We start from the raw sequence: 26,618 nt of genomic DNA, 5'->3' as shown, positions 1-26,618 counted from the left end.
TACGGAATAAATCTTGAAAAGCACAGGCAAAAAGCCTCCATCTTTTGGAATATTTAAAACTGGACCAGATAAACAGTAGTAAATGAAGAGCAGACTAATGCCACGCTGATAAGCAAATGAACTAAATGGTGTAAACACCCTAGGTCTTCCATTCTGTAATATTACATGAAGTAAGAGAAAAGTAAAATCCTCACTTAATTGAGTTGAAATGACAGTTTCAAGTACATTTCACCCAAGTCGGGTTAATCTTAAAATACAGTTAAACATAAAAGTATGGAGTATCCATCACATTCCTAAATCATTGGATTCCTTATTTGGATGTTTGGCGTGACAATTTGAGCTGCAGTCGAACAGTACAATGTGTTTAAAAAATTGTAGCACCATTGCTTTAGGTCAGAGGTGCCCAACCTCCAGCCCATGGGCCAAATGTGGCCCTGGAGCCTTGGGATGCAGCCTGCGGGGCTCCCCAGAAGTGTGGAAATTTGGTGGTGGAGGAGCAGTGGCAGTTAGTACTCTATGTCTTTGACTGCTCCCTGTTGTCAAAATCCCAAACCCTGAATGGTGGGTCAGAGTCAGGGCATAATCCTCCCCCAACATGGCCAGATCAGGGTCAGGCCATGCCCCCTTCCCCTGTGAGGCTGGGTTGGGCATGCCCTGTCCTCCTGTGCAGCTGGTTCAGGGCTGGCCCATGCCCCTTTCCCTGCCACAGGGCTGGGCCATGCCCCCTTTCCTCTTCCCCAGCCAGGTTTGGACCAGGCCATGGCCCTTTCCTCTCACAGGGCTGGATCGGGACTGGGTCATGCCTCCTCTTCCCAGGGGGCTGGGGCAAGGCCCCTTCCCCTGCACAGCTGGACTGGGGCACGTCTGCCTCTCCCCCTACTCACTTTGCATAGCCAGATGGGGCCTCACTGCACCTGCCTCAGGTGCCAGATTGGGTCCACCAGCCAGATCTGGTCAGTGGTGGGACTGGTCACTGCCCATTCAATCTAATGAACAAAAAGGTTGAGCTCCACTGCTTTAAGTGAATCTGAAGAGCCAACCAAAAAAAAGGAACTCTAAATAATTAAGCTACATATTCAGTATCATATGCTTATATTGGAAATGTATTACTCTTCAAGTGATCCCATTATTTTGATGGGGCCACTCATGCTTGACATGAGCAAGCTTATCAGAATATGGCTGCTGCAACAAAAACTGCCAAATAATGAGGCAGTCTATCCTGGCCATTACTTAATTAGGAACACAACACAATGAAACAAGGAAAAATCTAGCTGAGAAATCTTATTTTTACCCTTTTGGAATAGGGTAGCAAACAAGGAAAGCAACTGAAAAAAAGAAAGAAAGAAAACTCTCTCTAAGTCTTTGAGTGCTCTGTTAATTGATGGCCATGCTAAATATAAGTAAAAGGGAAGTTAACTCACAGCTTGTCAGAAATGGATTCTAGATATTAAATCTATTTGGGCTCTCACAATCATATGAACTCTTAGCATTTTTTATACAACTTTATGCATGTTCTCCATTAAAATTTATATTACATGAAAATTGGGTCTACTATTAAATTGCAATTGGGTCTCACATCAAAGCTTGTAGTGACAGATGAATCCATATTGCTTTAAACGGTGAGTACATTACTGTCTCTTTCAGGAAATACATGGTATAATAGAGTGCATTACATACTTCTTTTACAACAGATAATCCAACCAAACCTCTTATACTTGCCTATTGATAAAAAAAAAAAAAGCCTGAAGCCTGATGCACTTTTATGCCTGATTTTACTGTGGTTTGAATTGAAGGCAGAGAATAGAATCAATAAGAAATTAGTGTTGCTATCATTAATGGGATATCAGTTGTAGCACAGCTTGTATTTAATGTTCTTCTGAGATGAGGCTTCTGTGATTAAAGAATACACACTATAAAAATGGATTGAGCTAAATGTGCTAACAGGAAGATGTTCTTTGGTAAGAAATAAATGCACTTTCCTTCATAGTTATAATTAGAGACCATCTATAAAGACCTAGGGTGGTATTTGTAAGAACTTTAAAAAAAAAGAGAGAGCTTCTGTATTTATTTATTAACATTGGAGGTAGAAACAATACCTTGTGCATAGACTAACCTTACTGAAGGTTTTAACCTTACTGTAGCATGAGAGGATGGTATAGCAATCGTGCAACTTAGCTCTCATTGTAACGTTATAGCACCTAGTTGTGGTGGTTTGGGTTTTTTCTTGTGTTTTCTTCATGAAACGGTTTCTGAATTGGAACTGAAGGAAAAGGGAGAGGACTAATGCAATGTTCTCTTCTTTGTTCAAATTCAGTGCTGAGTACAAGCGGAGGACTAAATACGTGCAGAAAAGCTTGAATCCTGAATGGAATCAGACGGTCATTTATAAAAACATCTCCATGGAGCAGGTGCGTGACTCTCCGCACAGTTTGCTGAGGTTTTCAGTTTATATGGTCAAGGAGAATCATTACAGAATTATAAGGAAGTTTATCCCTGTCTGAAATTCTGCCATCAAATTGAGGAGAAACCTTGGAATTATCCCCTTGCCTCTGACAAAGTTAATTATTTTATAGATGTTCTTAGACCATCCCTGACAAAGATTTCCATTTCTATTTTCAGTAGCAATGCTTGCCAAAAACCTATATATATTTTGGAATGTACTATATTCCATTCACTACTAGGTATTTAAAAGTACTATTGGGAGTTAATACTGCCAACTCCCCCCCACCTCCATCCCTTTTTAGTTCTAAACACACATGCGTCGTTTAAAAATGCACAGAATGACCACCACTATGTTACTAACAGTATACTTAGTGTATTTTTCCAAGACAAATTTCCTCTTTTGAGACCACCTACTTGATAATCATCAAATTATCCTCCTTCCTTCCTGATTGTATGGATAATAGCAGGTCCATAGCACACCTACTTACTCGCAGGACTGTAGCTAACACTTTTGGGGGAATCTCCAGGCCTCTGAGAGGTTTCCATTTACTTGGTACACAAAAGCAACATTATAAAGGTGATGCTGACAACTTTGAAAATGATGTTGAATTACACAGGGGAGGTGAATTGTGACAGAACATTTCTCAATAAGATACAGAAAATAAGAGCTATTGATCCATACCGTCATCCTGGTTCACTAAAAATAGGGGTTACTTTGGTTTTCTTTATGTTAAATATAATATGGAATATGAATGTATTCAATTGTAGCATGCTCTGTCAGCCAAGCAAAACATCTTTATTTCCTTATTGTAGAGAGGTTTTGGTCTTATTAGGAAGCAGGGAATCTGGTGTTCTTAAAATCTTCCTCGTGCTAATTGTGGAGGCTCTCTTGATTTCTAGAAAAAATGCATTTAGCTTTTCCACAGGGTTTGTATATAAAAGAGATGTCTTGACCCTTTAAAAAAAAGCCAGACATTCTTGCAAGAATTTATATGCAAGAATTCTGAAGTAACAAGCCTGGAGAAATTATTGCCCACTTGTCTCTCTAAAATGTTCCTGCATTTCTTAATATTTTGTTGTTGAAACTTCTCACTTCATTTTTAATGGCAATCCAAAATGTGGGTAGTTAATAAACATTTGCCATGAACTACTTCTTCATCTGGGCATCCAGCCCTCAAACTCACTAACTTATATGTGTTTCTCATTTTTCATTTTCTATAAGAATTTTTTTTTTTGCATGGCATGAATATACGCATTTCTAGAGATGGTGCTATAGAGCTCAAACGATTGCTAGTGTGATATACAATCTTTTGTCTTTAATGTTGCTCCTGAAATCCAGCTGAGCAGAGCTGTATTATATTCAGCAGCTGTTTTATAGGGTCTATGTGCATGCTATGCTTTGTCTTTGTGTCGTGTGGGCTTGCACACATGAAATTTCAGCCAAAATCACTACTTTATATCACAGTGACTGCATAGGAAATGAAACCATAAGCCTCATATGGCTAAAGGGCAAGCCTTCAACTTCCTACATTCACTGGAGAGAACTGCACATTTTACATGTAACATAAAACCTTCACTTTGTTTAATTAGTTTTCTGGTTCTACAGTGAACATTTCACACAGGTTCAGCTAGCAATGGTTAAATTCAACAGCTATTTGATGATCCTAAATGAGGTGATAGTCTGGTGCCTAATGGACTGGTATCAGGGTATCAGAAAATCCCATTTAACCCCTGGCACTAACGGGTAGCTTGTATGTCAGTCTTCAATCTTACATTTTAAATTTTTTGAATCTTTGCATGGTACAACTCATGTCTCTTCTTGTCTCTTCTCTATAGGTTCCTTTACTATACCTGTCACCATACTATCCAAACAGTTTTCAGTAGAACAGTAAGCAGTGTCACTAACAACATTTGTATGTTGGGTTTCTTGTCTGTCGTCAACTCCACAGGCAAATAGTGTATAGTGAAGGATTTGGGTAATTTTCTTTAATTCCCTCTCACTTCTCTTAGCATCTGCTGGGTAGACACAAAGGGATTCTTGCATAGGCGAGTGGCTCTTCTTCTTCCTAGAAACATCAGTGCTAGTCAGTTCTGGATTAATTCTTTTCTTTTTTTTCTGCTTCTCTTTTGGCTTTGCTTTCTCCTTCTCTTCTTCCACCTTCTTTTTTTTTATTGTTTTGTCAATGTAATTGATCCTAGAGACTATGATGAATGAAAATGTAAATACAAGAAAATAAATATTGCAACTTGAAAAACTATCCTCCACTGAAAAATCAGCCCCACACAACATGGTATTGTCTGCATTAATAAATGGCATGAGTTGATATTTTACAGTGGTTTGCAAGATTAAACAGAAATGTAAGATGATAACTATGATCATCTGAGACCCAATGTTTAGATCAACAAGCAACTAAAACTGCATCAAGCATTGTGTAAGTCATGGTCAGTCACAAATTGTTCCCATCCCAATACCAGCTCACAAATCTTGATAAAGATGACTTGCTCACAGAAGCATTTTTCTTCCCTCCATCAAAGGCATGCTTGCCTGCTGACAGCAAATAAGTATTATTAAATGTTTGCTAATACTGTCCTTTGAACGTCATTGTCTAGGCATAGACTGGTTATACAATTTTTCATTTTCTCTTTCATAACCCAGTTGAAATTAAAGTGAAAATAATTGAGGAAGAGATCAGTCTTTGAAATGAAACAGACGCTTTCAAGGATACGGTGATTAATTTAAAATTGTAGCAAATTCTAGTTCAACAGTGGCAGAAAAAATAAATTAAATGCTATGTATTTTGTAATTTAAGTTTGTGAAAGGGGATGAGGTAGAGATAATTTTAGTTGGAGGAGTATCATCCATTGTATAGGTGATGGGTAGGCAGAGTCACTTAGTTGGCAGATTCAATTCTGAAATGTCCAACTTCTTTTCCTAGCTTTGCCATTGCAACTGTACTGATCTTAGACAAGTCTATTTTCCTTGTTGAGCTCAGTTTCCTAATCAGTATAAAAAAGTAGAGTATTATTTCCTTACCATAAAGGTAAGAAGTTTAATTCATCCATGCCTGTACCTTCAGCTCCTAGAATAGTAATTAACATCTAAGAGATTTATTTAGAAAGAATAACATTTTCACATCAGAGATTCATAGAAAATTAGAGTGGGGAGGGACCTCATGACGTCATCTAATTCAACCTCCTGCTTAAAGCAGGACTACCCCCAATAGAACAACCCAGCCAAGGCTTTGTCCAGCCAGGGCTTACAAACCTCCAAGAATAGAGATTCCACAACCTTTCTGCGTAACCTGTTCCAATGCTTTACTACCCTCCTCATGAGAAGGTTTTTTCCTAATATCTAACCTCAACTTCCCTTGCTGCAACTTGAGACCACTGTTCCTTGTTCTGTCATCTGCCACCCCTGAGACCAGTCCAACTCCAACCTCTTTCAGACACCACTTCAAATAGTTGAAAGCTGCTATTAAATCCCCTCTGTCTTCTCTTCTCCAGACTAAATAAACCCAGTTTCCTCAGCCTCTCCTCATAAGTCATGTGCCCCAGCCCCCTAACCATTTTTGTTTCCCTCCACTGGACTCTCTCCTACCTGTCCACATCATTTCTGTAGTGGGGGGCCCAAAACTTTACACAGGACTCCAGATGTGGCCTCACCAGTGCTGAATAGAATGGAAGAATCACTTCCCTTGATCTGCTAGCAACACTCCTACTAGTAGAGCCTAGTATGCTGTTAGCCTTCTTCGCAACAAGAACATATTGTTGGCTCATACTAGGCTTATTATCCACTATAACCCCCAGGTCCTTTTCCGCAGAGCTGTTGATTAGCCAGTCAGTCCCCATCCTGTCCTGGTGCATGGGATTGTTCCATCCTAAGTGCAGGACTTTGTACTTGTCCTTACTGAACCTCATGAGATTTCTTTTGGTCCAATCCTCCAACTTGTCTAAGTCTCTCTGAGTACTAGCCTTACCTGCCAGTGCATCTACTACTCCCCCCAGCTTGGTGTCATCTGTAAACTTGCTGTGTGTGCACTCCATTTCATCTTACAGATTGTTCATGAATATATTGCACAAAACCAGTCCCAGAACTGACCCCTGGGGCACTCTACTTGATACTGGCTGCCAACTAGACATCAAGCCATTGACTGCTACCCTTTGAGCCCAATGATGCAGGCAGTTTTCTGTCCACCCTACAGTCCATTCATCCAACCCATATTTCCTTAGCTTGGTTGTGAGATTGTTGTGGGAGATTGTATCAGAAAAAGTCAAAGTCCACAGAAACAGTCATCTCATCATAGAAGGCAATCAGGTTGGTCAGACATGACTTGGTCTTGATGAATCCATGCTGACTGTTCCTAATCACCTTCTTCTCCTCCAAGTGCTTAGAAGTGGATTTCTTGAGGATCTGCTCCATGATTTTTCTGGAGACTGAGGTGAGGGTCACCAGTCTGTAGTTCCCAGATGCTCCTTCATCCCTTTCTTAAAGATGGGTACTATATTTGCCCTTTTCCGATCATCTGGGACCTCTCTCAACCACCATCAGTTTTCAAAGATAATGGCTCTGCAATCACATTGGCCAGCTTGCCCAGAACTCAGATGCATCACAACTGGCCCCTTGGACTTGTACGTGTCCAGCTTTTCCCCATTCTTTTGCAAATGTTTGCAAGTGACTTAGAAACTTAAAGTTCCATTTTCAGAAGTCAAACTCATTGGGATTTTGGTGCCTTACTTCTACTGAGGGTCTAAATTTAAGTATCTAAATGATTTTTGAGAATGGTATCTCAGACCCCTAAGTCATTTAAGTATCTTTGTAAATTTTAGCCAAAGTTTCTTCATCCTCCATGTACCAAAGCCCATGGTAGCCATTCAAATGCATTTACAATTCTCATATAGTATTATAGAAAATAACAAGGTATTTTAAAAATGTTACTACTTAATAATTGCTGTGCACAAAGTATTCCATCAAAAACAAAACGTCTGTGAAGTCATGTTACATAAAGTAGAGGAGACAGGAAATCTAGTAAAATGTTCTACTTGTTCCAGTCAGTGAGTCATGTTAACTTTTTCAGGGGAAAGTGTAAAAAAAATATTTTAGGTAGCTTACTCATTAGTTATACAAACATCAGTATAACCAGCAATGCCATGTGAGCTATAATCTTCCTGCCATGGCAGGGGGTCAGACTAGATGATCTGCTCAGGTCCCTTCCGACCCTAGAAACTATGAAACTATCTCAGGGCTTTCAGTTCCAGAAACAGATATCTGCCATGTGAGGTTTGAATAGGGAAGTGTTGGTTGTGGCAGAGGCTGAAGTTGCATGTTATGCTTCAACCATACTAAATCTCTGGAATGTTAAGCATTGTTAAAGTTGGAATAAACTTAGCAGTTACACATTAAGAGTTAATATTATATCTTGCCTGCACAGCTCTGACTTGGCACTACAGGGTTAGCAACCAGGGGCATGGCTAAGCACCAAGACACTAAGGCTGTATCCCTGCCCTGAAGGAACGAGCTGGGAGCAATGCAGCCTAGGATGTTGGAGAACTACAAATTGCTTATTTTATCTCCATGGAGCAGATTGAAGTAACCCTAAGATGAGCTAGGTAGCACACCCAGAGTGGCATAACTTTGAGACACTTAGAGGGTACTTAGCACAAGTTATCTGTCTTTAATGTGCAGATGCCCGTGTTTTAAGTGTCTTAGTATGGTCTAAGTGTAGTGTTTAACTGCACCCTCAGGAGTCATCTACTAGGATGATATTAATTATAAACAATACGATGATTCAAAATTATATGCAGAAATGACAGACATTAACCTTAGCCATCACTCTGCTCCTCAGTCTCCGTTAGATGGTGGTTGTTATGTAGAGTCTGAAGTTCACGTGGCATCATTTACACTTCTAAGTATCTAACATAGATACTTCCCATGGAAGCTTACTTAAATCATTTAATTTGTGTTTTAAGCATTAAGGAACGCCGACTGCATAACTGTCAGCAGGTACACTTTTCTGAACCTTCTGTACAAGTAACATATGTTCCAAAAAGTTAAGCTTAAGCTAAAGCTAATATTTATTAGCTTATATATTATTTTGGTGAATTCACTCCAGCCAATAAAAGGCTACACACATATATTCATTTGGGGAGATGTAACATTCCATTTGCTAATAGGTTATATATATGGAAGGAGAATCCAATATATTTTAGTTAATTCATGACAGTACCACAAAGTCTTGCACATATCACTTGTATAAATACCAGGAATGAGCAAACCTCATATGAATTTAAGAATTGCCAACTTGGTGTGCTGTTTCTGGAAGCTGTGGACTGCTCACCAAACTCCTTTTGCTATTGTGAAATTCCCCCCTCACCCATAATTTAACCCCATATTTTTTTGAGAGCTAGTCAATGACAAATGTTGTATCTGGCTCAAAATAAGTTCGTCCTTTGCTAAACATCAGAAAGAATATATTCCCTGAAAGAAAAAGTGGCAAGAAATGGTGACCTATATAAAGGACAGATCCTTTATGTATGTTTTATTACATTTTTTCTCTCCTTCCCCTTTGTTCCGTTTTTCTGCACATTCTGTTTAATGATACAGTGCTGTATCCATAACTTAGCCACACAGTTGCATTTTATGTTAAAATGTAAAAACACATTTACTTTTTATGCTAAAAATTAAATAAGTAAGGAAATGGAAACTGCAGTACAATGGATACTTAGCTAATATGAACTTCTGAAACAATTGGTGATGATATAAGTGCAACAAAAGTTTCCTCTGTATTTCCTCAGATTATTCCCTTATGCCCGTGCCAGGCAACTTGCCTCAGCAGGCACTGATTGATATCATGGTGAGCTTATAGGATAGATGGACAAGTTGTATCTATTATAGGAAGACTCTACTGGTGCCCCTAGTATTATTAGAATCCTAGAATGCTACACCAGCAAAGCGCTTCTTATACCGGCACAGCTACTTTGGAAAAGTTGAATTTTGTATCAATGTGATAAAAACACTCCCTCTCTACCATACAGAATGAAGCAAGTTATACTAGAAAGAATTCAAATGTCCTGTATGTGCACTAAGATGCACTGTATAGTTTTGCCATCAAGGGACTGCTTCTTGATATCCTGCCTATCCAAGTTATGCCAGAAGTCTTGATTGTCTGGCTACGGAAGTCTAGATCGTCTGGCTACACCTACAGATAGAAAAGGAGCTGTGCACTGGTTTCATGTTGAGACACTTGTTTGGGGTGACACCTTAGCCCTACTGAAGTCAGTAGGAAAATGTTCTCTCAGCTGGGGAAAGATTTCATCTTAACAATTCAAATAATCCTGACCATGAAGACAGCACCTGTTAGTACATCAAACTTAAATATACCATCATCTCATCATGACTTGTGTCAAGCTAACATGCTTTCATGATTATAATGTGCGCATGTTCAGCTGAGCCAAACTGCTTCTTTTCTCCTAGGGGCATTTGCTCATTTATCCATGAATGAACTCTCCAGTTACACAAACATAGACAGCCAGACCCAGATTAAGAAAAATCATTTGAAATCACATTGTCAGTTTAACTCCCTGCTGGGCCTTGAATTACTGGCTTCAGGAGCTAAGATTAGATGTTCTAAAACAGCACCTTACTTGGCCAAGTTGTTGTCATACATAATGGTTAGTTTTAAAATTGCTAACCATCAAACACTCCTGGTTCCTTAATTGTGGTATGTATATATGTCCTCAGACAAGCAATTTCCCTTGTACTTGAAACTCATCTCATACAGCCTGCCTCACAGAGTTCCTTTAATGGCTTTTCATTGTCATTGCACTTAATAAAAGCTTTATTAAACTAAGAGGCTTAACACAGATACTACAAAGAAATGTACAATTCGGTAAGTTTCCAACTCTCTTATTATCTTGCTAATACAAAAATGCTGTTCCAACATAGGGTCAAGTGCTTGAAATCCTAGTCTGTGAGATGAGAGATTTCAGGTCGATGGGGTCTGTGATGGCTCAAGTACAATTTATCGTGTAGATTAAACATACTGTGAAACACTTATATTATTTTCAGATTTTGGACTCTGTGAAATGAACTGGAAATACACTGTGTATTAACAGAGCTCCCCCAAAATTTCCAGCCTCACTCAGGAAAGCTATGTGAAACACTGGACTTCTACTTCCTTCCTCCTAATGTCTACCAAAAAGGCCATCAAATACCTGGTCTCTCCTGCCTGGTCACAGGCATCCATCATTCCATTATATAACTTGTAAAGAAGAAACACCATTTTATATATTCTCTTTCTTTTGTACCCATGGATACTTTAAACAGTAAATAGTAAAGGGACCAGTCCAACATCAAGAAACTACAGATAGAATTGCCTAGTAACTGCCCAGCCACTTTGCAGGTTTTCTCTAACGTCACAATTTAAAGCGTTGGAGAATGGCAAAGGACAGGAAATTTTTATTCAGGCAAGGACATCAGCTTTACATCAGTTTTGTAAATGGCATTGAGAAGTGAAGCAGTAAGCTTTTTATGCTATCTTCTGTCTTTGTCCAGTTTCTTGTTCAACCTGCTGTTTAAGTTTTTGCAAAATAGTTCCAAAAAAAGGGTGGTGTACATGAATAGGTAGGAAAACAGGTGTTGCATGAATAGGTAGGATTAGAAAGAGAGAAATTAAGGAATTGGTCTCAATTATGAAAACTTTTTTAAATCTCCACTTTCAAATGGTTGTTTTCTAGTTGCCCTATTAACACATGTAGTGTAAATACCAAAAAGTCTTAAAAAACTCCTTTTGTATGGGGTTGGCAGGGTGCACTTGATTATAATTTTCAAGGGAAATTTTTATATTTATTCTTGTCTCTGAGATTAATAGAGAGGATATGCTATTCCTAATAAATAATAATTTAAAATCACAGTCTTCTACATGCTTAAAATATCTGTTTCCACTAAGCCAAGTAGCACTGAGGAATTATGGAGTGGTCAATGCTACTTGGTTTGGACGAATACTATGTAGTATGTATGTTGTTGTAGTTTGGCTAATGTCACTGGCCTCAGTAATGCTCTTACCCTTTTGGCCTGTGCAGTAGGCAGATTCATTCAGGTAATGACCGACTTTGACAGGTTATGTCCATTAGGATCTGTAATTTATCGTGCGAGTCAGGCATTTCTTTGGTTCAGGCCCTTTTATAGTGAAAGAATATGCACAGAGTCCTGTTTCCCTGAACACAGCAGCAACAAATATAAACAGTAGAAACAGTTTTTTGGGTCAAAATCTCCAAACCTGCCTAAACAGCCAGTTCTGTCCATCAGGGAGCTCTCTCCCTCTTCTCAGTTTTCAGGAGATTGTTTTGGGCAGTAGCTTCCTTGTCACCACCTCTTTCTGTCTCTCTGCCCATAAAGGAGCTTATTCACTCTAATTTTGTCATGAAAGAAGAATGGATAGCCTGTCTATCAACTTTAATGAAGTTGGGAGTTGGCTGTAGATCACATACTGATGACAGCCATTAACACCATCCATAGGTTTAGTTAATACAGTATTTGTACCCTTTTCTTTTGCCAGCAGTAGTAAAGATTCCTGTAAGACTACAGTGTTTCAGGAACACTAAGGTGGGCTTCACCGTTGGGTGAATCCCAACTTCCATGTAGAGGCTTATGGACTGCTCTGAGGCTCTAGGGAATGAAATTGGTAAGCAGAATTTGAAATTCGCACTCAAACTGATCTCAGCCACAGGCAGATCTCTGAGTCCCATATATTTTAAGCACAATCAACTGAACTGCACAAAGGAACAGAAGTATAGTATACAGAAACATGGTCGCTGTCAACTTTTAAAAATCATAGTAAGGGCCTTGTGCTGGATGCACAGTCAGGCTGGCAAAAAACATCTCCTGAGAGTCCCAGCCGTGCCAAGTACAAGCCCATCTGTCTTCCTATCAGATTCTAGCCAAAATGAATTTTCTGAGATTAAGGTTGATAGAAGGATAAAATTGTCTGGCTGTCATATTGAAAAAGGGCCCAGGCCAGTGATAACGAATAGAATCTATTGTGTGGACGTGAGATGAAGTTTATGATGACAATTGGGGTTAATTATCTCTTGATTTAAATTGTAGCTGAAGAAGAAGACACTGGAAGTGACTGTCTGGGATTATGATAGATTTTCCTCCAATGACTTCCTTGGTGAAGTGAGTATCTAATTTCCTCTCTTAGCCTGGCTTGGGAGACAGCTGATTAAATGCATGTTGGTATTCAGAGATTGTTTTGTTTTGCTGTTTGATGGGGAAATAGAGAAATCATCTCATCTTAAGTATCACCTCTGGGCCAGCTTCATAAAAAAAAGTGAAAGATTTCCTTCATTCAGGCTCAAGAGACACCTGATTTTTTCATGTCCTGATATATTGCAGCTAATTTTTTGGCTCTTAGCTTTAAGACACTGTGATGAAAATTAATGACGTTCATGAAACTAAGGTTCATGAAACTAAGGTAATGTAGTCTCAACAACAGTTTTGTTAGGGGTTTCTTTTTTTCAAACAGTGAGATGATGGAAAAGAGTGTGGACCATGGTGTCAAAATACCAATTAAAATTGTTATTACCAGAGAGGATTACAGTTAAAAACAAAAACCTAGAAAAATCAATTACCAAAATTACTATTCATATGCAGAGCTAATAATAGGACCACAATCTGCTTAACTTGCATTTTAGGGTTAGTTTACAGCGGGTACACCAAGAAATTATTCATTTAATTTTTGGATTTGCTTTATTGTAAACATAGTCCTAGCCAATCTATGTCACTGCTTGCATAATTATTTAAACAAATATATGGATGAATATAGAAAGCAGTTCTAGGATTACTTATGGCCTTACTTACTGCATTGTGTTGTTGCTGAGTTCAGCATATGTATCTTGCCCCAGAACACATGACTTGAGAGAATATTTAGAGAGTAATAGTAATCATTATTATTTATGATTTTCAGATAAATTTGGTGCTCTGGCTGATGCTTCTCCAACATGATTAAAAGCTTTGACTTGAAATATGACTATTTAATTTATTTATTTTTAATTCATTGAAATGTAAATATGAGAGCAGTTCCTAGTGTAGAGATTGCCAGCATGCACATGCAGGTAAGTATATTTAAGGTGTAGCATTTAGCCTAAAGAAGGCCTACACTATCAGACTGTGTTACAGTCAATCTGTAACTTAGGTCATTTGTCGTTGCCTGATGTCTTTAAGGGCAAGTGAAGAAACTGCTCAAAGGACTTCAAAGAGACCAAGTCAAGGAATATGGAAACTAAAGGAAAGCATGTTTTTCTGTTCTGCAGGAGGGCATCTGACTGTAACCTAGAAACTAAGGTATTCCCCGGGAAGGGTTCAGATCCATGCTGCCTGGACTGTTTATGGATTTTATTATTAGGTAGTCATTGGGTTCAAAAAGCAAACACACACACAAAAAATAATCATTGAAGCAAGGACTGGAACCTAAGGGTGATGACTAACCACTGGGCTACAGTTATGATGCCTTTGCTTGTTCTTCTGACCCCGTGCATCTTTTGTTCTTTCCCAGAACATGGGCCCAGTTTCAGCAGGGAGGATGGAGGGTGCCATGAAGTCAGGTTCTGCCAGTCCCGAGCTAAGCCTTGAGAGGCCAACATGGTGACCTTGATGTATATTTCAGTGCTCTTTTTTTTCTCTGTGGGAACAGTTTTTCATGAATCTTTCTAGGAATAAGAGGCCTTCCTCAAAAAAAGGCCTTTGTAGACATCTGAGGCTTTTGCTCCTAGACTACATGGCCCAAACTTCTATCCTAACCACAGCCCCTTTTCTGTTCCCAAATAACTATGGCTTTTATCATTTGCATAATGCTCTACAGCTATGGTGTGCATTCAACCTAGGAAATCTGTAAGATGGGTATCTCTTGCTCATAAATGATTTGCAAGCTTATTACAATCTACTCTTTGCACCCCTGGCTCTCCCTTTTTAATGCCCTTTATGACCTCAGTGCATTCTAGGGATAGGAAAAGCTTGTGGCAAACTGCCTATATTTCCTCTTCTCTGCAAGAAGACATAGTGAGGATTTCTGTGTTGTGGGGTTCCCCTTCCTTGTTGCTGGCAGTGTTCCCTCAGGTCCTGTCAGATTTGGCATACTGAGAACTACCTGGCAGCTGAGGCCCATTGCTGTCCTGTTTTCAAATGCTAAAGTTACAGGCTGTCTACCAAACTTTGCTATATGTGGGTTCTCTTGTGCTGCCTGGCTTCCACTCCCTTTCAGTGCCCTCTATTTCTTGCCACTGCAGGCCTCTGACTTTACTGCATCTCAGGTAAGTAGCAAAGGGCTTTACTTAGCCACAAGCTAATTCCTAAATGGGCTTTCCTTTTCTGTGCTATTTTTTTCTAAAAGTTTCCAACATTTTTGCCACAAGTGCAAGTGGTCCAGAGCAGAAGGCTGGGCAGTCAGAGGAACGTGGCCACATCATTTGTCTGCCGAGAGCCCCTCTCACTCTTACGGTCCCTAGGAATCACTTTCCTCTCTCTATCAGTTTTGAATTCTACAAGACAGAAGCAGTTCTGTTCCTAAGAGATGAAAAAGACGTGTTCTCTCACTTCTGCAAGATATCTTAAACTCCCTGTCTTCCATTTTTAACCAAGTTAAAATATTACATATGTAAATATTTGAAAATATTTATCAAGAGCCTTTCAGCTTCATTTTACATCAGACAGTGCTTTTTAACAACAAATATGCAGTCGTTTGCCATTTTATGTTCACTTGAAAGAAGAAATAAAATAACAGGAAAAAAATGGTGCCTGATTCTTGACTTATCCTTGTAAGTTTTAAGTATGTGCAACTATTAATTTCAGTAGAGTTACTTCTGGTATACATTAGTGTTAGTGAATCAGATTGTCATCTTATATCACTGTATATTTTAAATCAGATATACCATATGTCATTGTGCAGGTATTGATTGAGCTATCCAGCACATCTCAGCTTGACAACACCCCACGGTGGTACCTTCTGAAGGAACAGACCGAAAGCATCGATCATGGGAAATCCCATTCTGGACAGAGTAGCCAGCAATCACCAAAGCCATCGGTCATCAAAAGTAGAAGCCATGGAATCTTCCCAGATCCGTCCAAGGGTAGGAATGATTTTACATAAGAGGGATGGAAAATATTCCAGGAAGGCAACAGAAAGTGTCAACAGAGGAGAATATTTTTGTGATTTTCAAGTTTCTGTGAAAAACAGTGACTGGCGTACATTTTCTATATACATTTCTTAAAAGTGAAGTTCAGTAGCGCTACACAGTGATTTCATCTGTTTATGCCTAAACTGGTTTGAGCTTTGGGTACCATGCAGTTTATTGGGTGTTGTGTCATCCACATGAGATCTTAAAAGTAACATCCCACATGTTTTGCATAGCTGTTAATAATTCCATAGCACTTTTCGTTTGCCTAATATCCTTGAATAAATGTCAATACGGACATATACCATTTCAGATTTTTATCTTCATTTCATACTTGATGATGTGCTGTCTTTGATCTTTTATGCCAATCTTTAACCATTTGTCCTCTGATATGGTCAGAATAAACTTTTGAATTTATAAAGGTAGCAGGCTTGAGTTTATCCCACTTACACTGTCAGTCAGAGGAAGCCCCACCAAAACTAGGGGAGCTGGTGCAGTTTAATAGAATTACACTTGTGCAAATGAGAGGACACTCAAGTTCAGCATTTCCTAAGTTGCCCAGCAACTTAACTGGCAAACATAGGCAGTGCACAAACATGCATTTGTAGTGGAGGAAAATCTGGGAAAGGGAGCAGTACTGCTAATGTTTTGTCTACAGTCATCACTTCACCCCTGCTCCTTGTGCCTTGCTGAACCTGGGAGGATCCTAATTTAGGGAAAATGTACGCTGGTCCAGTGTCCACGTTTCAGCCTCTGGCTTTTTAATTGCTGCCCCAATGCCCAGTGGCACAGCAGGGAGGCAATGGGAAGCCAGAGGGAAGCAGCAAAGTTTCTTGCCTCTTCCTGAAACCAGGGACCACCCTGTTTGGGGGAAAGGCAGGCCCCCTACCTGCTTTTTACACCAGAGATCCTGGAGACAGGAAAGCCCCTCTTCTCTTCTCTTCTCTTCTCACACTGATAATCCCCTCTGTGAGGAGCCAAAAGGGAAGAACTAGTGGCTGCTCCTTCCCTCCCTTCCTGGTCTATTGGAGAAGCTGCAGCAACTGCTGCCCATGCTTTTTGCAGACTCCAGGGTCTCAGGAAGGCACTGAAGCCTTTCTCCCCAGGTCCACTTTTCCTGGTCTCTAGGGGGAGTTAAGATGGAGAAAATTGGCAGATATTCATTCTCCTGAGAGGAACACTCCTGAAAGGGACTTCTAACTGGCTGGAGTCAGGTTATTTTTCTCAAAATGGCCATTTTTGATCCAGGAGAATGTACACCTGTAGTTTCTACCTTGTAGAAACTGAATGCCTGTACACATGTGCATGTACAGCATATTCAGTGCAAGAAATGACCATGGGAAGGAGCAGTACCAAAATAGACCAGATGACAATAGCAAATGACAGGATGGTCTTCTGGTGATAAAAGCCTTCAGTGCACTGCTTAATTACAAGGCTAGTAATGTCTTATGACTAAATCAGAGGAAGTTAGGGGTCTAACTTAAAGTGGCTTGCAGTCACTTTGTGGCTTGGAGTACAGTGGGGTCAGCAGAACTGGATACCTTCCTTCCCTCCAAATCTGCTTGGCATAGGTGTGGCACAAGTGAATGGGAAAGGAGTGGCAGAGCAAGCTTGGGAACGTGTCTATTGGGGCACATAACCAAACATAAGTATACCAAGAATGTCCTCTTATGGAGTAAGGTGGTAGAAGGGCAGGAAGTGGGATAGCCCTTGATTTTGTTCATTAGTTAACAACTGAGCAATGTTGGACCAGCATGAAATATGTCATATTAATTACTAGAGAGCAGTGCTTACCTGTTCTAGTCTAGAGTTAAGCAGAAAGTAGAGCAGGGTAGCTCCTTAGAGACAAACTGGTTCAATGAGACATAACCTTTTGTAGGCAACAGCCTACTTTGTCAGATATGATTATGCCTCTCTGAGCCAGTTAGTCTTAAAGATGCCACCTCGTTCTGCCTTCTGCCTGACTTCAGACTAACATGACTAACTACCTGTACTCATGGATGGCACCACACTCGGCTGAATGAAATGGATTTAAATTAACTAGTCATATAGAATCACAGAGCCACAGGGAAGAGGGAGGGAACCATGTATCAGAAGGGAGTCTCTCAGATATAGAGACTTAGGACTAGGACTACACGTCATGCATTGTTTAGGACTTTGCCTACAGATACTATATATCTTCAAGAGAGTTTTTTAATAATCATAATGCTTATACTTATCCTTTTCCTTCCAGACATGCAGGTGCCCACCATTGAAAAATCCCACAGTAGTCCAGGGAGCTCCAAATCTTCCTCTGAAGGACATCTACGCTCTCATGGACCATCCCGCAGCCAAAGCAAAACCAGCGTCACTCAAACTCACCTTGAAGATGCTGGGGCAGCAATCGCCGCTGCTGAAGCAGCTGTCCAACAGCTTCGCCTCCAACCAAGTAAAAGACGCAAATAAATTCCTCAGCATGGCAGCTTAATGTTCATCTGTTGCCTTTTCCCCTGCTGTCCTTCCCCTTTTTGCTATTTCTTTTTTTTCATTCTTGGCACACTGTGCTCACTCTAGTCAAAGTATTTCTTTGTGTTTATGTGTGTGTGTGTACATGTCTTTAAATACATATAAGTTCAATAGTATCCTATTTCAAAGTCTTTTTTTTTAAATATATAAATATAAACTTCAGTGGAACTGGCTGTTTCTTGATCACTTTGTCCATCCCTGGTCCATGACATTCCATAGCTGTGTATGACTCATGGAAACTTCATTCATGTGTTTGGTGTTGTTTTGGAGTTGCTAAAAAAACTCAACCACTGAAAATAATCAAAATGGTGAGATAGGTGGCTGTCAACTTTCCAAGACTCATGCACACTATTCATTGAGAGAACAAGAACAGGAAGATACTAATTTGAGAAAACAATCAGGAGAGCTACATGGGAGGAAAGGCTGATCCAAAGCAACATCCTCCATATAACATCTCAGGTAAATAAGTGCTGCTGAGAGACAGGCTGACAGTAAATACACAAGACTTTTAACAAGGAGATTGTGGGAAAACTTATTATTCACCTCTCTTTGGACTATACTAACTTAGTTGCTATAGTGGATTCAATTTTCATAATTACTTTATGCCACAGATTGATTTAGGGTCAAGATAGTATTTGTCTGGCAGCTTCAAAACAATTAACAGATTACAACATGTTCATCCAAAATGGCAGGGCTTCAAAACAAAATTGAGAGCTGCACCTTATAACTGGTTGAGGATTTAGTTGCTGACCAATTAAAACCTTCCAGCCATGGACTCATTATGTTTGTATTCAGTGTTTGTTGGTGTGCCATAAATTCATTGTTGTTTAAAGCAAAAAACGGGGAAAAAATATTTCCCTTGTCTTTACCATCATTAATAAAGAAACAGCCAGTTTTAATTCCCCTTTAATGCTGTGCATGTGATGTCTCTGGTGTTTGTAAACACTACTTATTTAAATACAGAAAAGAACACTTCTGTTTGCATGAATAACATTTAAGCTGGTTCCATCTGAGGATACATACTCTGGGTTTCCATTTCACCCACACTGCCACAGCAGCACATAAAAGCGGTCAGTCTAATCATGCCAGGAAGCAGCACAGACACAGCATAGCAGGAGTCCTCCCAATTCAAAGAACTCAGTCTGACAATCTGCCTCCACCAGCCAATGACAACAAAGACCAAAGCCAACTAGCCCTCAGGAAAGTGATGTCAGATGGACCAGTCAAGCCCGAAGGAGGTGAGCAGAAAGACATGGCCAAGAAACCAACCAAATCTCAAACCCTTCTTGCCATGTTTCCTAAATTATTACAACGTTTACTCATTTATTTACCCCTATATGAAGTGCTGTAAATGTTAACACAACTCAAGACCATTACTTGACCTTACAAGAGTCATGTAAGTTCGTAGCGAAAGAACATGCTAAGTAAATTGTGGAGGAACAATTTCTGCTTTTCCAGTCCACCGAGAGGACCTGGACTTCTGTTGAAACATGGATCAACTGTTTTCATATCATCAAATGAAAGTTATGCATCTAACCTGGTTTGCTTAAGCATGATTAAGCATGTCTTCTCTGATGATGAAAACCTAATTGCACTTTCCTGTTGTTAAAATTTAACAGGGACAATGCACCATTCTGAATCTCTCTTTCCCTTCCCCCCCCAAACACGCACCCACACTTTGGTGTTATTTCAGATGCAGAGCTCTCAATGCAGAGTTTTGCAAACTACCAGTGGAAAGAAAAGGAATAAAGGTCAATATCCATCTCAATACCCATGCTGAAAATACTGTCATTTAACACATAAAGTAGAAATATTTTCCTCTCTGTGTATGCCATCATCCAGCTATCTATCATGATATCAAATAAAGGACCAATTCTTATTTGGTGCACATTGTTGGAATTCCATTGACTTTTGGAGCACTCCCATGACCAACATCTCTTGGGGAACCAGCTGTGTCTACTTGATGTTTAAGCTATTTGGCTATTGTACTTTAGGCTCCCCATCTGTCTTCCGCACTTTCCCCCCTGGCTAAACTGTATCTCCCAGGATGCAGCTCAGACTCCTCTCTGAGCAGAAAGGTGCATTATGGGAGTCATTTGGCTGCAGAAATACAGTAGGAGATGTAGTTTTGCTAGGGAGCGGCATATAGAAATGGGGACATCAGGTCCAAACTACATCATCTGTGAAGCAACATGCCATCATAGAGAAATTCATTTCTGAGGTTGAAAGGTTTTGTGCCACTTGGACAAACTTAAATGAACTCTTTCAGCTTAAGGGTATAAAGTCATTTTGTTTTGATTAAAAACGCCATCAGGAAACTTTTCATTATTTTCTAGTGAGATGTTTTCAAAATGTTCATTCCACAAATAAATCGGTATTTTGATATTTTCTATCCCAACCCAATCCAAAACATTAGATGTTTCTGCAGGATGGACATTCCATTTTCCCCATAACTTTATTTTAAAGCCAGAGTCTCTCCCACACTAGGTTACTTGTCGATTCAGGAAAGGAGACTGGAGATGTCATAAAACCAGTTCAGGATCCATTATTTAGTAACTCTAAATTACTCCACTGTGTCCTTCCTGAGCAGGGTGGGCCACATGCTAATCCATCTAGTGGGTGTCAAACCCCCAAGGGTATCACCAAACTGCTGGCTACTTGCCAGCCCCAGCTTATTCTGTACCCTCAAATGAGGTCATCATGGGAGAACCAGGTGACCTGAGTGGACAAATGAGAGCCCCTGATTAGAGGGCTATAAACCTTCCCACGTCTAGCAAGACCTTATCTTTGTCCTTTTTAATCTTGTTCCTATCTTTGACCCCACCAAACCTTAATCAACTGCTTCACTCTGACCTTCGTTCTTCCCTGTCTTGAGCCTCAGCTCATTATCCTTGAACATTAATATGTACCTGCCTACCCACCTCACAGTCATGTTGGTAGAGTGTCTCTGTACAGCCTTGACAATAAAGAGTCCTATATATGAATTATTGCTTTTCCCAGTGAGGTTGAAACCAGTGGGAGAATGCCTTGAACTTTTCCTTTTCATTTTGGAGCTGAAACAGGAATTCTAACTATACACACACACGTGCAAAGCTCATAGATTTAGCATCAGATTAGGGAGAAAGGTCTGGACTGTTCTTGTTTTATTAAATTAGTTATCCTAATTATCATTCAACAAATACCCAGAGACTCTAGTGTTTTGACTGAGGTTGTTTCTCCTTTTCATCCATTCTACATCTAACAGAAAAAGAGGCTTAGAAAATGGCTGCTTTTTTAACAATATTCTTTCTTGGCAGCAAATGACCTTTCTGTATATTTGCAGTAATTTTATTTTTTTTAAACTCATCCCAATTCACATGCCTCTTTTATGTGAGACTAGCCCACAAAAATCATACTCTTCTTCTCGGGGTAGATTTTTCTAAATATTAACAAATTTCCAGTGAGCTTATTTTGTGTGTGGATACACAATACTGTATGTTTTCAAAGTGAAATGGAAACCACAAACAAAAAAGCCACACACTATGCATGCTAAAGTCTGCAGTGCAAGAAACAGATCGTTTCCCAATTGTAATATTAAACCATTTAGCTATGAACTTAAGGTAACCTAAATGTTTTAAAAATAAAATTCCTAATTAGAAAGTTTAAATGTTTTAATTTGTATTAAAACTACAATTCAACTATGATATTAATTCATTATCACTGTAACCCCTGATAGCTAATTACTTCATTTAATGAGAAATAAACCCTGAGGTAAAATTTGTTTTTTTGCTTCAAAAAATTAAAGGAGAATTTTGCAAAGAAACTGCTTATATTATGCATTGTCTCCTAACTTGGAGAGAATCCATAAGACTTTAAAGTTCATGAATATGCACTAGTTACTGCACATTATGTTTAGTACTTGGATAACCAAGTACTAAATCAGTGTGCAGTAACTTGCTCTACTGCACAGTAGCATAGGTACAGGTTTTTTTGGACATTAACTGCACAGTAGTGTATTAGCATGGTTTCTGCTTGGCATGCTAATGTGCAGTTAGCATCTCGTCTGGACGCACCCACTGTATACATTTTTCCTATGCATTGTATACATTATAAATATAATTGATGGCTTTAGGATTCTTCAGGCATCAAAGAATGCCCTGGTCTTTTACCGGTGTTTTATAACACCGGTGAGTTATATAGCAAAGAATGTGCAAAGCATAGGCATATACACAACATTTGCTGACCTGATCTAGATACCCTGCTAAAAGAACAAGCCATGTACTTTCAGGGCCTTGTTACATGTTACGCTGAGCCACACAAATATTGATCAGTGTTAGCAATAGCTTGAGTTTGGAGCAGTCACACTTCAGGCCAACAGGGGCCTAGGGGACTGAAAAGTAAGAATACCCCCCCTCCTCCCATTTTGGACTTCCCCCTACCCCTATGACTCCCGCTTGTCCCCATTTCTTCCCATTTACATTTGGATTGCCCATGCTGTCTGTCCCAAAGGAGCAGACAGAGAAGGATTAACCTGCCTGACTGGCTACTACCACCACTGTTGCTGAGCTGCTGCTCTTCTCCAAGCAGAGCCCACCCAGACAGCAGCAGCAGTACCTGGCCATGCAAGTTAACCCTTCCTTGCTTGCTTCCTGGGACAGACAGCATGGGCAGCCACAAATAAATGGGGGTGGGGAGTGAGGGGACAGTAGATCACAGGCTTCCAGCAGGGGGAGCTGAAGGGTTTCTCCTACCAGTGACTTTAAACCCTGTGTTCATGGTTGAAAGTCCCTGGCATGGAAAACCAAGAATCTGACACTTCCAGGAGTATCTGATTCCCCATTCCCAGAAGCCCTACCGGTGCTGCTAGGAGCAGGGTTTAAACTCCCTGGAGGAAGCCCACAAATGGCTGCAGCTCTGAGACATCCCTAGGCCATACCAGGATCCGAGCACCCGGCTTTCAACTTGCCAGTGATCTTTCAGATAGAAAGGGCATGACTGGGATCTGATTCCCTGATCCCAGAATCATACCTTCTCGCATTGTATCTTTAAATGAATGTGTGCCAGGGGCCCATGTTTGCCACAGGGAGAGTAGCATTTGTGCATTAAAACTGTATGGAGTTAATACAGGGATCCATTTTCAGGATAGCAATGAGAAGATCCTGCTTGGCTCAGAAAGACTTGTTTATCTGTTCCTAATGCCTTTGCATTTCTGTGTAAAAAGTAAAGTTTAGAAGCTGAGTAGTTTATTTAAACCACAATGTGGGTTGTCTTCTGTGCTTGCAAGTAGACCCCTGTTGCAGACAGGTCTGATAGTTACTGCTTCTTCTGAGATCATGGTGCACCACTGACATTTATCCAGGCAAAATGTCAGTATAGACATCAAAGGACATAAGACTTTTAGTTGAAATTGTCATCTTCCTCATGCACAGGTTCTTTTTATCTAGAACAAATAAAGATATATCCAGAAAAAATAGAGGTAGCGTTAAACTTTTGATGTGAAGAGTTGGCCAACGTCATTCAGGGTCTGCCAATAAATGTTAATTGCCAGCCTGTGTTTCATGTAAAGGCCCATGTGCACCCACAGCAGCAAGTTGCACTCGGCACCCCTGTATCCTAGGTAATGCTGCATAGAGGAATCCTTCTTATCTTAAGGGGTCCATTTATTTTTGCAATGCAAGCATCACATTTTCTATTTCAATTCTCCACATCCCATTTGCATTTTACCCAACAGAAATTCTCTCTTAAGCTTAGCTAAGGTTTTTGCACCCCCAAACTGTCAAACAGTTGAAAAATGATGACAACTTGAGAACTTCCCTTTTCAATACAACTGACTGATATCTGTGGCCATTAACTTTTTGTTTCTCCCAGGTCTTTCATCTTTAAATTCTAAGCTTTCTCTTTGTAACCAGAACACATTTACTGCACATTTAAAATGGCAGCGTTTGTGCAATGATTTCCCAGTTATACAGCATTCTGAAATCAAGATCATCTCCTTGAGATGGTTTTAGTTGCTCCACTCCCTACCTGCAACTATATATTCACTGTTCCAGTGGAATAATCAAGAACATTTGCACACGTGACAAATACGGTAAGCTAAGCATAGGGTTGTCAAAACCATTGTGGTCAATAAATTATATGAGAATGGAAGGGTTACTCCACATTTTTAAAGCCCTCTTCCACTGGTATAAGTTACTGTTTTCTTTTATATAAGGTGTTAAAAGTCATTCATCTGATTTTAATGTGGTATTTAGCTTAGGCAGTTTCCACTTCTTTCCTAGATCTCAGGAAGGGCACTTTCTGACTGAAAGCTTATCTGACACTCACCCAGTTATTCAACTGGTACAATAAAAATATTACCTAAAATAACCTTTGCTTCTTAATAAGCTGAAACACATCCATTTCATTATGAGCACGCTCATTACCTTGGGCAACCAATTAGTTATCCTGCTTAGGGTAGCATTAGTGATTAGCCTCCTAACAATACTGATAAGATGTCTACATCATTGCATTTTTATTCAGTCTTGTGTTTGACTCAAAGTCAAAGCACTGTCTAAAATCCTGGCCCTCAGGATTCCTGAATCTAAAGTGCCATTACAGACATGCATGGTTTGCACCACAACTTATTCCCTCTTTAATAATGGTGTAATATGAAAATGATTTAGTTGATGCCTGGGGTGCCTTTCGCATAGTACAGTAATTTGTCTTCAGAGAACTCAAACTTGTGCCACAATAGGCCACCAAAATTCCAAGTACAGCAAACAGATTATAAGCACAAAATCTTTATCTAATACGAAAAGGCTTTTGAAACACAGTAGGCTAAGTCAGGGGTAGTCACAAGGGCCTTTTTCCATGCAGAAAATGCTAAATTACACTATCCTCTATGCTCTCTCTCTTATTTTGGCCCTAGTTCTACTCAGTTATAAGGCTGGCCATCCTTGTCTATTTGTTCGAATCAGTGACATTTTCTGTTCCTATCTCCAGTTCTTTTATGCCTTTCCTGACTCTATCCAATCATCTCAGCCTTGACCTTCCTCTTTTCCTCTTCCCTTCAGTTTTCATTTCTGTTACTTTTCTGGCCATATTTTCCTCTTGATTACATAGGAGAGCAGATAGACACCTGGCTGGGGTGGTTTAGTCAGGAATGATCCTACCTTGAGGAGGATGCTAGAGTAGGTGATCCCACAAGATCCTTCCAGCCCTACTTTCCTATGAACCTAAGTGCACGGCACTGCAACAGAATGAGCAATCCTATATGCTCAGTGCTCAAATATACCCTTTCTCCTTGTAGTTTTCTTCTCCACCATCTTTTATCTAAACTGATAGTATGCATTTTGCTCTTACAGTTCCCTTGTTAGTATTTGCTCCTTGTCAGAGATATTCAGCATGCAAACAGGAATCCATTCCTACTTCAGATCCATAAGCAGCAAAGACTTTACTGAGCTTTTGGATTTCATAGCATGTTTCAACTATTCCCACATCTCCATTTTGCTGTAAAGTTACCACAGAATGTAATTGTTATATCCTGAAGGCAGGAAAACTTGTTCTCTGCAAATCAATTACCTACAAACCAGTTTTTTCACCTGGGCCCTAGCTTTAAAGAGAATTTCCACAGACAGAATCTGTAGGACACTTTTCCTGGCTTTTAGTTCACAGTCATTAGTCCAAGTTCAATCCACACTAGTTATTAGCTCATCCACTTGTGATGGCCACCCAGGCTTCTTGCCTGAGTTCCCAGGTTCCAATTTATAAACTCCAATTTTGCTGCCTTAAGGAATGGTGCATGTTGTTTCCACCTGAAACCAATTAGATGGCTTTGTTTTGGGCTCCCATCTTTCCTAATCTTTTTAGCATATCTGGTCTAATAACTATGTAAGTTAGTGCCTGCTAAGCTTATACATGTCACCTATATTACATATTCAGTAGTCTACATCTCATCTATGGGGTTGCTTTATGGACCTTCAATCACTGTGCAATCTTCCTTCCTGAAGAGGGTAAGAGCCGTTCATTAGACAATTATGTCTCTTCCTGTCCTGGCCATTTTCCTATTGATAAAAATATTTTAGTTGTTAATTTTCTCTTTGTACAAATATTTAACTGATCTGCTTATCTTTATATTTTCATTATTGCTAAGTACCCTTGTTTTATAGACTCAATTTAATACTTTCCCCAGTCATTCAAAAATGTCACTAATTAGATTAGATTCCCATTTTCCTTCATGCACTTGTGCATATTAGACACAGAGCTGTATTTTCAAAGCTCATGGTGATCATCTTTCAGTTTCTTTATTAGCTACTATTTCTCTCTGCTGCAATGGAAAAATAAAGTTTCATAGTAAATTTCACAGTATTTTTCCTCCTTTTCCTGACCTGCAAATCCAAGTCTAATTTCATAGATTCATAGATGCTAGGGTTGGAAGGGACCTCAAAAAATCATTGAGTCTGACCCCCTGCCTAGGCAGGAAAGAGCGCTAGGGTCAGATGACCCCAGCCAGATGCCTATCCAGCCTTCTCTTAAAGACCTCCAAG

At 39.7% G+C, this 26,618-nt stretch overlaps 1 protein-coding gene across 1 annotated transcript in view; it reads left to right on the top strand.

Moving 5' to 3' along the window:
* PCLO (piccolo presynaptic cytomatrix protein) overlaps positions 1 to 26,618 on the top strand; it is a 767,182-nt gene that overhangs the window by 612,740 nt on the left and 127,824 nt on the right. The window contains exons 17-21 of the mRNA XM_019509333.1: positions 2,315 to 2,408; positions 12,545 to 12,616; positions 15,384 to 15,564; positions 17,843 to 18,037; positions 19,170 to 19,352. Coding sequence (XP_019364878.1) covers positions 2,315 to 2,408; positions 12,545 to 12,616; positions 15,384 to 15,564; positions 17,843 to 18,037; positions 19,170 to 19,352 — 725 coding nt within the window. The remainder of the gene's footprint in view (positions 1 to 2,314; positions 2,409 to 12,544; positions 12,617 to 15,383; positions 15,565 to 17,842; positions 18,038 to 19,169; positions 19,353 to 26,618) is intronic.

The sequence above is a fragment of the Gavialis gangeticus genome, unplaced genomic scaffold (genome assembly GCF_001723915.1).
Source record: "Gavialis gangeticus isolate Ggan-Ray unplaced genomic scaffold, GavGan_comp1, whole genome shotgun sequence".
Taxonomy (NCBI): Eukaryota; Metazoa; Chordata; order Crocodylia; family Gavialidae; genus Gavialis; species Gavialis gangeticus.
This window is presented reverse-complemented; position numbering and strand designations above follow the sequence as displayed.